General features: G+C 52.5%; 4 protein-coding genes across 4 annotated transcripts; all 4 read right to left on the bottom strand.

The window, feature by feature from the left end:
- Positions 1-2,530: 2,530 nt before the first annotated feature.
- Positions 2,531-5,246, bottom strand: BO72DRAFT_24434 (MHYT domain signaling protein). Its single transcript, XM_040939957.1, has 4 exons — positions 4,913-5,246; positions 4,284-4,848; positions 4,047-4,232; positions 2,531-3,983 (listed from the first exon to the last, which is right to left on the bottom strand). Exons 1-4 carry the CDS (start codon positions 5,062-5,064, stop codon positions 2,553-2,555), a joined length of 2,334 nt encoding a protein of 777 aa, XP_040803932.1. The 5' UTR covers positions 5,065-5,246; the 3' UTR covers positions 2,531-2,552.
- A 4,514-nt stretch (positions 5,247-9,760) lies between these two features.
- BO72DRAFT_475665 (MFS general substrate transporter) lies at positions 9,761-11,515 on the bottom strand (the record flags this gene model as incomplete). Its single annotated transcript, XM_040947338.1, has 6 exons — positions 9,761-10,266; positions 10,305-10,429; positions 10,516-10,786; positions 10,849-11,234; positions 11,294-11,375; positions 11,473-11,515. 6 exons carry the CDS (start codon positions 11,513-11,515, stop codon positions 9,761-9,763), a joined length of 1,413 nt encoding a protein of 470 aa, XP_040803931.1.
- A 947-nt stretch (positions 11,516-12,462) lies between these two features.
- BO72DRAFT_456635 (thioredoxin family protein) lies at positions 12,463-12,880 on the bottom strand (the record flags this gene model as incomplete). Its single annotated transcript, XM_040946286.1, has 2 exons — positions 12,463-12,760; positions 12,846-12,880. 2 exons carry the CDS (start codon positions 12,878-12,880, stop codon positions 12,463-12,465), a joined length of 333 nt encoding a protein of 110 aa, XP_040803930.1.
- A 1,536-nt stretch (positions 12,881-14,416) lies between these two features.
- BO72DRAFT_493758 (uncharacterized protein) lies at positions 14,417-16,813 on the bottom strand (the record flags this gene model as incomplete). Its single annotated transcript, XM_040948409.1, has 1 exon — positions 14,417-16,813. One exon carries the CDS (start codon positions 16,811-16,813, stop codon positions 14,417-14,419), a length of 2,397 nt encoding a protein of 798 aa, XP_040803929.1.
- Between the last annotated feature and the right edge of the window lie 12 nt (positions 16,814-16,825).

Below are 16,825 nucleotides of genomic sequence, written 5' to 3'. Positions count from 1 at the left end.
AGAAAAAGTTTTTTTTTTCCTGTCTGTGGGGTTTCGTGAGGGAGGGATTTAATTTGTTTGAAGCGTCGGCGGGAAATAGCGATATTTTTGCTGGAACCAATGTAGTTGTTAGGAATTCTTCAACTCAACTCGAGTCATTGGAAGAGATGTTTTCATCTTCCGATTGTTTCTCTTCGATTCTATATGGCCTGCTCTAGGGGGCTTTTCCTGTAATTCAGTTGACTCATACTTAAGCTTGTAGCATTGTTTGTGTATCTTCGGTCCCAGTCAGTACCTTACCATGCCCCATGGGCTTCCTGGCTGTTCCGGGTGTCGAGAGTGTCTGGTATCTGAGTGGGGGCGGTCCTTATCTCTGAAGTGCTAGGTACTAGGTAGTCACTGTACGCACTCGCCCACCCAGGATCCATGCTTATGCTGTGGTGTCAGCATGGGGGTGATGTATCTTTAGCCGGATCTCGGCGCAGACACCGTGGCTTCTTGCTCCTTACGTTCTGTACCTACCAGGTGGTGACTACGTTCTCCGAACTTGCGCGTGATTCCCACAGCTATCCCATCTGAGCCATGCTAGTCCCACTAGTAGGTAGGTACGACCTAGGTTATGGGAAATCTGACCTCTTCTTTCTCCGTTTTCTTAATGCCATCGTTGGGATGTTTGCAGAGTGCAGTACTGTACTGCACTGTACTGTGTCTTGGCACAGCATATCAGATCCCAAGGGCGCAAAGACACAAACAAGACAAATGAGATACACCCAGTGCATTCACGCTATCCTGACTACTGGCCTGTTATACCCTACCTACCTGCTCACCTACCTACCTGCCTCTTTGGTAGCACTGCGACGTTACCTGTCAATGCTGATATACGGCATAGCGGTTACGAAGGAGGGAGAGGGGGGTGCGTAGAATATTCGAAGTCCAAAGCCCTACAGTCAGCCTGGGGTAGTAGTCTAGCGGGAGTTGTAGGATCTAGCTTTATTGCCTAGGATTTGCCTTTCTTGTTCTCCTCGCAGTTTGTGCCTGGAACGACAGGATCAATACTGCCTAGATGTCACCCGGGGATGCATCGGGAGAAGAAACAAAGTAAAGCTTGCTTGGGTTCGTGGTGACATGGGAAGGATATTTCTCCTAGATAGTAACTTATTTTCCTATATCTGTTTGGCATCCGGGGGGGGGACCTGTCATCTTGAGGTATAGTAACAAAGGCCGCTGATTTACTAATTTTAATTCCGTAGGGCCAGAGTAAGGTATAGACAACACAACAAGCATATTAACCCCGTGACAGGGGTTGGAACTTCTAGGTTTGCTTTTGAGTCGAGGACTTTGGTCTTTGATCGATTCGTGTGGAGGCGAGGCACGATGGATGGCTTTCCTTGGCAAGGTCCATACACTACGACTAGATCATCCTCTCATAAGGCAGACGCAATAGACTCACCATTGTCAAAGGCAGCAAGTGCAGTACTAGCATCATATTCCATTCTCGCGCTGCTTTCACCACCATCGTGAGAGGGAGATAACTCCGCAGAGTACATATCCCCAGGTTGGAGGTCAGTTCATAGCAAGATGCTTTGGCTGAGTTGAGGGATAGGGAAGTTGTGATGGGCTTTCTTTCGTTTCTTCTTTTTGGAACAGTCCTCGTGTGATCCTCTTAAAATATGCAGCATAGACCCCGGGTGACGTTGCAGTCTAGAGCTTTGTGGTCGAAGGTGCCGAGGGGGGGGGGGGGGCAAGGGTAGGTCGAGTTTCAATCTTCGGCATTTCCGTTTCGGGTTGATTTTGATTTTCCACAGAAAGGACGGTGTCGAGGGTCTATGGACGCATGCCTGGAGTAGGGAAAGGAACGGGTATGAAAGGCCAGGGTTGGAGTTGAAAGGGGGATCGATTATTTTGCGCATTGTCTGTCTCATCCATCATTCGAGGCGTATGACTGGCCTGTGAGAGTCTATTTGAAGTATAGTGAGGAAGCGAAGAGATGAGGTATTCCACAAGTGTAGTTTTGATTAGATGATTTTTCTTATTGGTCACGATGTACAGTACTATACAAAAGTTGATATCTAAATAATATCTATGAGAGATTCTAGTTCCGTAGCCAATCCCTTTTCTGGGGGCGGATTGCAACAACTGTCGGGCTAGCCCGCAAACCATGTTTGACATGGAGTCAAGGAATGTGTCTCCAGTGATAGAGGGAGAAAGAGTGAATCAGGTATAGTGGCAGCGCCATCGAGCACCATTATCGATGTTATGTATGTAGCGAGAGACACTTGTGTCTCACAAGAGTGGCAGACGCCGAAGTCTATGAGCTCGGATTATATCATGGCGTGCGCTTTGACAAAATCCCAATATGTCTAGCGAATTAGGGAGCGTGTCTCGAGTGTCAGTCGCCCAGATCATTTCTTCCAGAGCAGATCGCAAACTGGAAGGCAGGGAGGGGTCTTTTCCTGCTGCGCTCAAGCTGATCGTGCTCGCCCTGCACAGGCAAAACTCGTTGGTGTGGTCGTTAACATGTGTCTTCTGACCCTTCGAATATTGATCGTAAACAAGAAAGAATCATCCACAACTCAACCAGTCATCACCACCTGAAGATCGGTATCCGGCCGCAGACGGATCCCCGACGAATAACACAGGTTGTACAGCTCATCCACATACGTGCTGTACGCCATGTCGCCGGCAACCACCGTCGTGCGGGACGCATGGCGCGGTGAATTCAGCATCTGCTCCGACAGCTTCGCCACGTCGACCTTCACCTCCTTCCGGACCATGATATCGCCCAGCGGGGAGATATCCGCCCAGCTGCCCGGCGACGGCTGCTCCTGCACCACCGTGATCGGCTGCTTGCGCGGCCAGAACTTGAAGACGGAGGTGGATTTGACCGAGGGCGAGGTGAGCTCGGAGTCAGTCGCCGAGCTGGTGCGCGTGTCAGAGTAGTACAGCTCCTTGCCGAGTTCCTTCGCAAACCCTTCGCCGCCGCCAGGCGCCTCGTTCAGCTGCTGCTGGACGCGGAAAAGGCGCAGCGGCGCGAAGATGTAGTTCGGATTCGAGACTTGTGTGTCCAGGTTGCCTACGACACAGAACGATAAGAGGGTGCAGTGGGTGGCATCCGTGTCGTTTGGCGTCCGGCAGGGCGCAATCAAGGGTCGAGCCGAGAATCGGGCAACCATGTTGATATCCGGAGGGAGTGTGGTCGAGAGGGTCGTCATCGCGTGGATCAGTTGTTCCCGGAACTCATCCGCATCTGTGTTAGCTTGGGCCGCGGCCGATCGGAGCCAGGTCATGCAGGTCGATATAGTCCATCCTTCCATGTGCGAGAGCAGATCGAGATGTTGAAATTGGAGTTTCTTGATCGGCAACGTCATCGAAGGTAGGGGATTGCCGGTTCCCTTGGCGGTTAGCACCTCAAAGTGGTCGTAGATGGTGGGCCGCATGACGAAAGAGACCAAATGGACACCGGGCAGATAACTGTGGCCAGAGGTTGCATAGTCGCGCATGTCTCGGAGATGGACGCCGAGTGTCGGGGCGGGAATATGCATACGGCTGGACAGCGCAGAGGTGACGTTCTCGATGGTGGTGAAACGGTAACCGGCAGCGGCCATGCGGTTCGATTCTTGCTTGCTCAAGTGACGGACTGTGAACATCATCTGACCTTTGCTTCCACCAAGTCTAGCGTAACCCATTGCTCGCCCGAAGCAGGAGCCTGGGGCGCTTGTTGTCAGAACATCGTCGTACAGCATGCCAAGATTCGGGAGTGGCTGTCGCAACTCGTCAGCAAGGTCCTGCGCAGCCACGCAGAAATGGCGCTTGAAGAGCTCGTCGAAGTCGGTCTGGAGCTCGTTCTCCTCATCTAGCCCATCTCCCTTGGTGAAGTAATCATCCGTCTCCAGCCGTGCTCTCATGAAAGGAACGACGTCCTTGACAATGTTCCAGTTTCGGCTGGCTCGGAACGCCCAAAGGAAAGCCGAATGCGATCGTGTCAGATCATCATCGTTAAAAGTCTAGATAAGTCCCACAAGGGATCAGAATCAGCCAATCACAGTTTGCTGAGTAGCATAACATACCTTGCCGAGGTAACGGTCGACAATCTTGCGACTAGGAAGCATCGCATGGGGCGTCACCATAAGGCGTCCTTCAGAGTCGAAGAAGACGCCGCTGAGCACTAACTGCCGCGCTTGCGTATGCAGCCGTCTCCGACTGCCACCGGCCGCTACGGCACATACTGTCAAAATTCCGCAGGCAGCGCACGCCTACAGTCCATTAGCATGAGAACCTCCAAACCATAGTCCAAGACAACCTACCAGGACAGCACAGATGATAACAGTTTGGCTCCTGGAAAGCTGGCTGCTGTGCTGAATACTGCCATCATGTTCCCAGTAAGAGGTGCCGACGGCCGCAGTCCAATGCATGCCCGAGACAGCACAGGCCAGGAAACAGCCACAAATGCCTCGTCTCCACCAGCTGTCCGTCCAGGTCGCCCTCCACCGGAAAAAGACCGTCAATGCCGTCGTGCTAGCAAATACGGCGATGATGGCTGCCCCAACGACATTCGCGATCTGATACGAGCATCTGTAGTTGCTGATGCCCAGTTGACCGATATAATGCATGGCGCAGACCGCGCCACCGGCAAGGACACCACCCAATGTTATGCGAATGAAACTCGTTTCTTCGCTGGCCCCGATCGAGTAGAACGCAACGAGTAAAACGACAACTGGAAGAACGAAAGAGACGCCGGTAAAGGTCATGCTGTAGACGATCTGAATGCGGGCGCTCCCGTCTCCGAGAACAATAGCACGATTCCCAATGAAGTGCATACACCAGATGCCAATGCCTCCCATAACGAGTGAGGAGGTCAAAAGGAGATACCTGACGGAGTGGTCAGAGGGGTTCAACAACCATGGAGGAGTGTGACGTCGGACTATTCACTTACCAATTGTACAGACCAGCCCTGGAAGTCCGCCGGTGAAGCAGCTCCAGGGTAGTCGTACATCCCATCATGCTCACGACATATGAAAGAAAGATATAGCCCCCGAGGTAGGACACATGGATTGACTCCTGAAGAGTCCTGTCTATGAGCCACATCCTCCCAGAGAAGGGCTCTGGCGAGAGCAAAAGTCGCCAGAAAGGTCCAGAACCACGAGAGAATGATAGAGGTTGGGTTACTGCATCGAGGACGTCAAGGCCTAAATCTTACAAGCGAGCGGCGATCCGGTGGCGCATTGGGGAGAGGATTGAAGAAAGAGTGAGGAATAGGCCCGGGATGGGGAAAGCCAGACTGCTCGCAGGGGAGATCTTTTGGTGATATAATCAGAAGGATCGAGCTGATATCGGTACCGCGCACTCAATTCGCGGGTCTGGCCGAACTCCTCCAGGAACCAGGATCTCGGGGCATGCTGCAATCAAGGGCAAATAATATATTAGAATTCAGCCAGGGCTAGACGAGGACATGGCGAGTGGACGAAGGCTAGCGACGGCGGAACGCCATGGATTCATTTCCCCTCTTCTACGAGTCTTGATTATGGACGTTCAATTTGCGTCTGCGGAGCAGGACGAGGGCCAGGTCCCGCTTTTCTGGTGGCCATTCATGACAAGCAAGAGCAATGTCTGCTGGGGAGAAGAGCACGATTAGAGGCCATCGGGAGTGTTTTTTTCAGAGCCAAGACTGGGTCCGATTGCAGCAGTAAATCGGTTCCGGAAATCCTGTGATCAGGAACGATGGAGAGTGGGCACTGATGTTGGCGAGTCACGACCCAGCCCTGTCAAATAACCACGGCCTGTGATTACACATTTGCCAACCCAGTCAGCCACAGCAGCTGAACGTTAATTAACAAAACTGGGTCCATGTGCTAGCCGCTGGCGTATCAGGATGAATGATCTGACCAATCCTCGGAGATATGGGCTGGAGAACTTTGGTCGCTCAGTGAATAGATTGCGCTCTCGCTCTTCTCCGATGGACATTTTGCTCTATTACCCACATTACCGAGAGCAGATAGGAAAGCAAGGTGGACGCGAGTCAAGTGCAGCCAGCATCTTGGTTATTAATTCACAAGTTGGTTTGTAGCTCTCTTTGCTAATTTGCAGGAAGAGGGGATTCAGACCGAAGGATGTCAGCAATAAACCAAGGCCTTGGTTGTCGTCAGCCAGGCCTGATAGCTGGAGGCTAGTGAAGTCCGTCTCCGAAAGGTAAGAGACAGCACGTTCCAAGGATCACAGCCGGAAAAAGTGACCAAACGGATTGGGACATATCTCCATTGCTACCAATGACGCCGGCGAGGACCAGACTAGTTGGTCTAAGAGGCAGGGGGATTTGGGTGAGATGACAAGCGAGACCAGACCTCGGGGAAATCACCACATGGGAGAAGGTCCAGGACCCTGGTGATGATTAGTGCGTTGTGCGCGCATCCGCAAGAACTGACACCGAGGTAAATCCACTCAGGAGCGTGGGAGATCATGCGCGTGCTGGCGGTGCCGGGCACAGGTGAGACAAATTCCATTCTTCCACTGAACTAACTCAGTGAAGCAAAAATTGCGAAGTGGAGCAGAGGAAAAGATTGCAAAAGATTGCAAGCTGAACTAGGTCCCAAGTGGGCTTAGCGGCCAGTGCCTTCGATCGAGGACGGATCCTGATGTTAGTCCCGATCTGGCTAGCGGGTCAACCCGACGCCGACTGAGATTGAGTCTTGGGAGTTTAAGCGATGCACTGCCAGCACGAGGAGCTCAACGACTCCTTCCTCATTTAATCCGCTTGTTGAAGGAAACCACCATCAGCCAGCATAAGCGATAAGAGTCAAGCTTTGCTGTCACGCTCAATTCCCTTCACTGACTCGTTTCGACGCTATGTGACTCTAAAACGTGCTCGTTCACACACGTTGCAACCGAAGCCCAGCTTATCAATCGAAACACCCACTCAGTACTCAGTGCCAGGTTTTTTTTCTAGTGCCACGCACTGGGACGGCTCTAGATCGGAGAATCTCACCGTGGGCGATAACCACAACCAAGGTAACTGAACTTCATGGCTGTGTTCGCGCCCCTGCCAGCGGTTTGGTCTGAATTCCTTCTTGGGGTGTCCTCCGGTGGTTCCCAGGCACTTTTGGGCATAGCATCCAAATCCGCTGCCTTGCTTTTCCCTGGCTTCCCATTCGAATAAAAGAGGCTTTGAGACGAATCCAAAACTTTCTTTTCGCCCCTAGTGGCTTGGTTCTAGACGCAACGACCACCATGTGACCGGAACCACGATCCCCCTTCCAAATCTCAGGTGGCGGAATCGTGGGAAATTCGGCAAAACGTTTGTCACAATGTGGATTGTTGGTTCCTCCAATCCCAGGCAGGATCCCATGGCCGGGCCAAGACAGATCATGGTGACCATGACGCCCGGAGATTGATAAAAGTACTCGTGTCTCGTGGCAGACTGGAAGAGGCTTAGCGTCTTCAAGTCAGGTACTGAACGCCACCCAAAGTTACCTGGAGTCTGAACTTTGGGGTGAGAAGGGGCCTCAATATTGAAGGTGTAAACAAGAGATAGACTTTGGCTTGGTGGAAGTATGAATCTGAGTTTGTAGAGATAGAGTTATCGTCGACTCGTGGGTGTGGCTGCTGGAGCCTGTGCAGGAGCCTGTGCAGGATCACTGATCACAATTGATTTCGATATGAAGTATTCGACCTCGACTCGGGAAGACACTCGTTCATGTGGGGAGTACACTCGCCAATGCCTTGCTTGACTCGTAGACATGTTCGGCACTCGAGGTTCGGGATTGCTATCTGCACGGGAGAAGCTGCGTTCGAGGCGCGTGGTCTGGGGAATCGTGACTCGTCCTTTGATCTAGATCAGTCTTGCGCTGTGGAAGGGTCGTCCCCAGCTTTGCAGCTCATGATCTGCCTTGGACTATCCAAGCCCGATTCACTTGCCAAGTATGAGAGCATCTCAAATTCGAGCATTCCTCAACCATGAAAAATAGACACGAGGAGTTGCTAGCAAATCGCGGAGTGCGGATCAGCAAGCAGTGCCTCGAAATTGAAGTCACAGTTTAATCTTTCTTCACCGAGTTGCAACCCAGCTGGTCTAGTCACGGGTACACAAAGTACCTTGCTTCCCCAGTAAGTCACTAAACAAACAAACCACCACCACCACCACCACCACCACCATCTCAGCCAGCATAAAACCGAACAACAGAGCACAACCCAGCTGAACCACTCCCCACAAACACGGAAATGCGAACTGAACCTGAAACCACCGCCCACCCACCGGGCCCCATCCATCTCCATTCCATATCGTTCAATTGAATCAATTTCGCATACATCTTCCTGGCGAGCCGCGACCCACCACCACTATTGAGTAGTTCGGCAGATCAGATCATGCCATACACCACCCGCTGCATACACCAGCCCCGCGCCGCGCCGCAAGCGCTTTTATACCGCATGTACGTACTCGTCCATCGGTTTCAGAGTTCCGATTCCCGGGATCGGAACCCCCTGGAGGAGAATCTGCTGCGGCTCCAAGCGAAGTTGTCAAAGACAACCAGCTAGCTGCTCTCCCCGCTTTTTTTCAGGTCGCCCAACATGACAAGAAGAGTCAGTCGGTCGACCTCATCACACCGACACAACAACTCAGCCCGAACGACCCGAGCGAGTGACTCGAGTTGAGGATATGAAAATCCGTACGCCTCATTTCCCAAACCAAGGGAAAAACGATCGCCGTCCGTATACGTCTCCAATCTTCCGACCACCGATCCCTGAACTTAGAGAATCATGCAGAAAGAGCCACGGCGATTTTCTCGGTCCATCTACACACACTTCGCCTACCTACATACACACACACAGAGATACTCCAAGCACAACTGCGCAAACAACACCCCTCACCCCTCAACCCCATCGCCCCTGAAACCACGATCACAATTCCCTCCCCTCCCCTCCCCTCCCCTACCACCCTACCCAGCTAAACCGTAGAAGAGAAACCTGAACAACAGCAGTGGAACCCCTCCCCCCCCCCATATCATCCACCATCACCGATTTTAATCCACCCCTGCAACCACTCAAAGCGCAACTACCCCTCCCCCCTATTGGAAAAACCGGATATCATCCCCGGTGCAGTGGGTCAGTTTACCGGTACTTCCACCGTCATCCACGCCGGTAGCCGAACACCTACACACCTATACTCACACGACACGACACGTAACGTACATCTCCTCCACGGCGCGGCTGGCACCGACGGGTTGGAATCTCCACGATCGGGCTTGAGTGGGGAATTCAAATTGGTTGACTACATACATAGTACTCCGTAAATCGATACCCATGTATTCGATTCAATGATATAAACGCCACTGGAGATTGTGAGGCAAAGAGTCGCTTGGGATCGTAGGACTGAGGCAATCTGGGTCTCAAAGTTGATAAACTACTTCTACTTCGGGGCGGACTCAAAATACACGCAATGCGACGGTAGGATTCAAGGGGAGTGAGTAAGTTTCCGGATGAAATCTGAATAACATGCAGAAGAGCTTGATACTGCAGAATAACCAGTAAACGAAACGAAGCAAATGTGACCCGACCCCCTTGTCAACTCGTCATGCGACCTGATTCGTCCCCTAAGTATCGTTCGGTGCATGTTTACATGTATGCAACATGCATGCAGGGATATGTGCATGCAAGGCCGATCCCCCTTCTAGAATGTTCGCCCCAGCAATCGGCCTAGCTGATTCCATGGATTCAAATGCAGCTTGATAGCCATGCGACGCCGTTAACACCCTACCCCCTATCCAGCGACCTCTATATAGCTTCATACTCCTTACACTCCCGCCAACTCCCGCGACAACCCACTGCGCCGCCGAACCCACCACCCATACCGATAGAACACAAACGGGATCGGGATCAGCGCCACCTCCACCAGTCCCAGTAGCGTGCCCGTCCACGCGATCCGCAAACTCGAATACAGCCGGTGGCCCGCCAACGGAAGCGCACCCGCAAAGACGTACCGAACCATCGCGTTGCCCGCCACCGCCGAGGCGGCGTAAATGGGGTAGCTCCCCGCCAGGTAATGGGCGGAGTAGATGAAGATGAGGGTATTGCCCATGCCGAAGGGGACGCCGGCCAGGATCGGATAGATCCAGTGCGTGTACGCGGGCGCACTGGTGGATTGAGTTGTGGTCGTTGTTGCTACCGCTGTCCACGAGAACCAGAATTCACCCATGGGGCTGAGAATGGCCCCGAGGCAGACGGCAATGATGGGGACCTCGGGCGTGACTCGGCCTGTGCAGGGGTCCCGCGGGTGACTGGCGATGATGCGGTGGATGACTCGCTGAGGACGGCAAGGACAACGCCGGTGCGAATACCACAGTAGCCTAGTCCTGCGATGCCGGGTGGCCAGCCGCGGTGCTCTTGGAAGGCAATCGGGTAGCCGATGAAGCACAGGAATAGAGTAGCATATATGACACCGACGTAGAGGTTCCAGAATAAGCTGGTCGGGCCGCAGATGTTAAGGGATCAGTGAAACTGTTCGGCAGACACTCACGCGCCGACGGAGTTTGGAGGTCAAAGGTGTACCAGATGGGCTCACACACGGCCATGATGATAGGTCTTACCACATGGCTTCGCACAAGGTCCCATCCCACTTCGGGGCTATCATAGCGACACCACCATCGCAAGTCCCCAGTCTGTTCCTGTTGCTTTCTGGTTCGTGCCCGCAGTATCGCAGGCTCATAGGTCTCCTTGAACAAGAACAAAGCCACAGCTGATACTCCTGCCCAGCAAAGTATGATCCAGTTGATCCAGCGCCAGCCAAGATACTGGTAGACAAATCCGCCGAAAATGGGACCTGCACTTCTGTTAATTCTGTGCAAGGAACCGAGAAGCTGTGCCCAGCACTTCACTTAGTACCAACTACCGGGCCAGTCATCGCCTCAAGACTCCAAAGACTGAAAGCCAGCGCCCGGTACCTTCTGCTGGTCACGTCGTTGATTGTACCCGGACCGCCCGCAATAGTCGCACTACCGAAGAATCCTCCAAGTGCTCTGCAGACAAAAATGGTATGCATATTCCGAGCCAGGGCCACGGGTATCACCGAGCAGGCGAAGGCGAGGGTGGTGATCAGGTACACCGGTCGACGACCGTACAGCTCCGACAACGAGGCGAACACAAGGCATCCGAATGCCAGACCGAGCATATAGGTAGTTAAGCCGAGCAACACAACGGTGTCCGATGCGATCTCAAAGGATTCTTTGATCCCTGGAATACCTGGGATATAAGATGTGGAATATGATATCCTCGGGGACAATCAGCGTTGCCATCGAGTCACTATTGGATATGTCTATAGGATACTTACGCGCAGGCACTTGACACAGATACCGCCCCGACAATGAAAGCCCTGTATGCGGCCGACCAAGTGCGCGGGTCCTCCTGATCATCTGTTTCTCAGTAGACTTCAAATCCGGCATCATCGACAGAATGGCTTGTTGTGTTGCTTGACTCAAGCCCACCCGATGTTGGTCTGCTAGGTTTCACACAGGTCATCGGTCCGTTTTCGACACTGGACATAGTCGGCCATTGGTATTTCCAAGCAGTTGGATGTCGCATCGTAAGACCACAGAAAGATTCGGTGCACGGTCGGACTGGCTCAAATATAAGCCGTCCTATTGCAGCCATAGACCCTGCCATCGCACGATCATCTCAAGAAGAGCGAATCAGAGAATGACAGGATCCCCTGACAATAGCAACATATTGCAACAGATAAGATACTTATAACCTCCACAGCGGGTCGTTGTGCCGACGCATACGGGTGCTAAAACTTGGCCCGACCTTGGTGATATTATACTTTGTTCGACGATGTCATCTTTTAACTCTGCCGAGGCCTTGGAATGTGAAGAAATGCGATTGACATCACAGATCTGCAAAGGCGATGGACAGAAGTGCAACAGCCCAGAAGCCCGTCGGATCACCTGGATGCATGATGCAGATGTATGTAGGTGGAGAAAGGTCAGGCAGGTCTGGCACTTGCAGCCGCCTGGAGGCGAATCACTATTCCCGATTCGGGTTTGCGTCTCTACCTCCGCGCTGCATTGCAAGGAAGCCCCGTTCGCTTCTTGGATTCAGTCTTTTTTTATGTTGTAGCTGTCTACATCTTTCCGTCCGAGAATACTCAGTGAAACTCACTGGCTGTATCGAGTCGCACTGTCTGCTCTCCGCAAGTCATGCAGCGCGATTGTCCAAGGACGATAGGAGGATCAAACATCGAACCAGGTATCGGCGAAAATCGATCCTCGATTGCTCTGACTACAATGGTCAAACTGATATTAGATATCCGGGGAACACAAAGTAGTTTACAAGGCAAGGATACCACAGGAAGTCCCTCCCTATCGCTGTCCACGAAAAAAAATACCCAACCTCAGCAATTACACCCACAGCAGCCTACAGTCAGGAAAGTATAGATTGTTCAAACGTTTGTCATTTCATAAACTAGAAAAAGAACATCCTTCACCACAAATCCGATCGAATCTATGCGAGGAGAGCCTTGATACCGGCCTCAAGAGCGGGGGGGTTGGCACCGACAACGTCCTTGACCTTCTCGCCGCCCTTGAACAGCATGAAGGTGGGCATGGCGCGGACACCGAGTTCGGCAGCGACATCAGAGAGCTCGTCGACGTCGATCAAGTAGAACTTGGCCTGGGGGTATTGTTCGCTGAAAGCGGCGACCTTGGGGGCGATGGCCTTGCAGGGACCGCACCACGTGGCGAAGCAGTCGAGGACAATGGCGTCCTGGGAGTTGGTGACCTTCTCTCTGAACTCCGCAGTGCTAGGCGAATGTTAGTATCACTGATGCGCAGCCGACCGCAGCCGAAGGTACGACCTGAGTCAGGTGGGGGAGAGGGGAAACTCACGAAGTGATCTGGTGAACCTTGCCGTGGTCAGACATGTTGGATTGTGTGGGGTTGAATTTGGCGGAGTGAGATTGAGAGAAGGAGCGGCGATACAGAGGATTCGCGGCGGGAAAGCGCTGGACGAAGGTGGAACGCAGGAAAGTGGAGGATGGAGTAGTAGAAAATCTAGCGGAGGAGAGAGAAGACAGGCGAGCGGATGGTTTAAGACTGGAGGAAGGTTAAGAAGAGAAGAGATTAGCTCGGAATGGTTGAAGAGGGGCTGAGGCCAAAAAGGAGGGGCTCAGTCCGCAGTTTTTGTAGGTGGGCGCAAATGACGTTGCACCATGAGAGGAAGGGAGGGACTGGCTGCTGCCTGTGACTAATCACCGTGGTCGAAGCCTCTCGGAGGCGGTGGAAGGAGGGATTTGGATTTGAAAGGGGGAAAGCTGAGAGATGATTCACAGGTAGGTAGGTAGCTTACCAAGATGTCACGCCGCGGGAGAGACGCAGCAGGTTAGAAGCATTTGTCAGGTTGATAGTCGACATCTTGCAAAATACTAATCAATCTAGAATATTATAGTATTGTATGAATAGTATGTGTAGTATGGAATGAGTGTTGGAAGCAATTGGTTCGCCGTTCGGGACGCACAAGGGTTGGGCTGGAAGACTGGAGTTTCAAAAGCCGGTGCATTATTATTATTATTATTCGGATGACGTGCTCCGTCGCTTATGAATAGCGAACGGTCTGGACAGAAGCTGCCGGGCGTATGCCTGGATTGTGCCTGAATTGTGCCTTAGCACGCGGCGTGCTGACTAACTACCTTAGTGCTCAACATACAGCAGCCCGCTTCCTTTGGCTGACCATCAACTAACTATACTCTATAGTGATCGCTTCACCCATATACCAGTTTACGCAAATTTATTCGGTTGTGCTCTACGAAATTATGCATCTTTACTCAAATAACTTAGTATTTACGGACAGATGGAATGCTCATACAGACATCAGACAATAGCCACGGTTGGAAATGGAAAGAGATACCATTGTGGGGTGACTGACACCAAACAAGGACAGTCACTATTCTATACGCCAATATGTGCATTGAACTGAAACGGGAGAGTGCTTCACCTCTAATGAAGACATAGATCCGCACGAGAATCAAATAACAGCATTTGACCAGCGATCGAGGCAAACTCCTTCAAACTCTCGCTGATGTGGGGTATCAACAAATGCAAGAACAAAACCTGCCAGCAAGTCGGGGACGAAGACCGGGCTTGACGGGGCAGCGAAGGAAGAAAAACGGACGTGGCCACTTCGAGTGCCACCAGAACTAAAGGCGAAATCCATCAATATGGGAGGAAGGAATCGCAGTAGAAAAGTCAAGGGAGCGACAAAGGAAAGAAGAGCCAAAGGAATGACTAGGGTCAGCAGGGGAGAAGGGGATTATTACATGAAATTAGATAAACAGAGACTGGGCGACGCGAATTAGGTGCTTCTTTGTCTCATGAGAGGGGGAAAGGCCGTCAAAATATGACCCATTGGTCAAAGGGGTCGGGTGGACGCATGTCGCTCGTACGCAATGCAAATCACACGCTCAGAGGGCGCGCCCTCTATCGTAGTCTTCGTTTGTGTCGAACTCAAATTCAGCAGAGTGTTCTTCAATGGGGCTGAACTCCTCATCGGCAGATAGAATGGTTTTGAGAAGGCCTTCGTTTGACTTGGGACGGACTGCCGGATTCACCAGCACAGGACGCCTTGCAACTTGAGCATGCCAGGTTTCCTCTGCTGGGTCTTGTGTATGGTCCACGGTCATGGTACTATCTCGCTGAGCACCTGCGCCATATCCGACCCGCGGAGGCTCATCCTGCTCAGATCCAAATCTCACGAACGGTTCATTGAGTGATACTTCATCACCTTTGGGGGAATCCTCATGGCCTTCCTCCTCAAGCTTGTTCCTCGATGAACTGAGACTGGTCCGAAGGGGGTTACTTGTTTTTTTCTGAGAAATGCGACGAAGGAATTGCCCCGACATCCATGACCCCTCGGAATCGATCGACGCTAGAGACTGGGATAGCGGGACGTCATCCGGGTTACCATCCCAGCTTTCGCCTCCCCACGAGTCGTGATGGTTGTTGCGAGAATCCGGGACGTCGGAGGCAGAGCTTGGAATAGGATATTGAGTGACCATGTTAACATCAGAGGTATCATCTTCCCTCTCAAACTCGTCAGCCACTTCTGGTATATCAGGAGACTGAAGGCGTGAGTCAGGTGGTGATAGAGGTTCGTCACCGAAATGTTCCGTGAATTTCGATTGGGAGCGCTTGATCGTGCCCGTGCCAAGGAATGCCTTGGGCGGCACGTACGGCGCCGGACCGGACGAGGACTGTGTTTGAACTTTGAAAAAGGATTCATGCGACGGGTTCAACGGCTCGGGGCTCCGTTCATGGAAACGTTCTCGGTAGCTTCTCTTGAGGCGTGAGCTCCCACGTCGAAAGATTGAGGTCAGAGTGTTCACACGACCGCTGCTATTGTCTGACAGACGCCTGTCCGAGTCGATTGTCCTAGAGACATCCGATGTTGATTCTCGACCGAGACCATACAGGTGCGAAGAAGTCGGACTGTAAACCCCGCGCCTCGACGGTGAATGAGAGGGAGTCAGACTGCTGCGAGACATTCCCATCTCTGTGGACGGAGCGAAGCTACGCCGCGGGACAACCCTGCGTCCACGGATAGAGCTATCGTCAAGAGTGCCGATGACGATAGCACTCTCTGGAGTTTCGCAGCCTTGTCGCTCAGAATCTTTGGAAACTCCTCTCAGCCATGACCCTGACGGGGGGGTACCACCCAGGAAAGTCTTGGCATCTTCAGATCTAGTGACACCTTCGTCGAAAGAAACCGGTGTAGCCCGACTACCAGCACCAGGCCGGCCTCTTTGCGTTGTAGATGCATCTTCGGCTTCAGCCTGATGCTTTGGTGTGGAGAGGTCGGCAGTATCCTGTTCCAACGAGTGCTGTTGTTGCTGGTCAGCGGCTTGTTGCAACTTGCGTTGCAATTTCTCCTGATCCTCGGCCTGCTTTCTCTCCCTGCGCCGGCGATCTCTTTCCAATAACTCCCGTAGAGCACCGGCGTCCAGAGCATCAGCCAGGTCATTTACCTTCTTATTCGAATGAGCATTTTCGTCAGATGCAGCAAACGTTGGCACCTTGTCTTTCTTGCTCACTGTCTCAGGTGACTTCTGGCTTTTCGCAGTGGGGGGCTTGGGAGCTTCCACATAACGAATGATTGGGCGGGGTGTCCAAGCTGCGAAAGTGTTGACCTTGAACGTGTAGGACTCAAAGATGTCGGATAACGACGACTCAGCTGAGTCACGGACTGACAAACTGACGTCAGACAAGTGACGGTCTGAACGACGACTTGGAGCCCTGAGGCCTTTGCGGGTTTCGATGGAGAGGTGCTCACTAGGGAGCGGGGATGGGCGACGAGGGATGTCAATCGGTGCGGAAGCCATCAATCTGATCTCTCGTTCCCTAGCAATTTCGTATGCCTTGCGCTTGCTAAGTTTCTTCTTCAGAACTGCTGGTCCGCTAACGCTTCTTTTCGACTTTAGGAGCGATCCTGATCGAGTCAAGGTAGGCTGGTCATAGCTTGTGTTAGAGTGAGAGGTGTAGCTATCGGAATGCTGCTGACCGAGCCGGGAGGACAGTTGCCGGGCTCCTCTTATTGAAGCTGGTTGCTCGCTGTGGGACATAGGCGGAGGATACTGGTTAGACTGAGAAGCTGGAAGGACATCGTGCAAAGAACTCGGGCAATCTTCAGTAGGCGTAATGTGTCGGTTCTTCTGACGTTTCGAGGATTTGCGAGAGGGCTTGCTGCCTAGCTTGCTGCCATCGAAGCTGTGGCGAGGGTTCTGCGGCGGAACCTCCGCCACCGCAGGAGCATCGAGCTGGATCGTGTGCCGCTTGCTCTTACGACCAAATGGCCATATCGCCATGGCGTCTGATGG

This window comes from Aspergillus fijiensis (genome assembly GCF_003184825.1).
Source record: "Aspergillus fijiensis CBS 313.89 unplaced genomic scaffold BO72scaffold_11, whole genome shotgun sequence".
NCBI lineage: Eukaryota > Fungi > Ascomycota > Eurotiomycetes > Eurotiales > Aspergillaceae > Aspergillus > Aspergillus fijiensis.
Note: the sequence above shows the minus strand (reverse complement) of the source record. Positions and strands in the feature narration are given on the sequence as shown.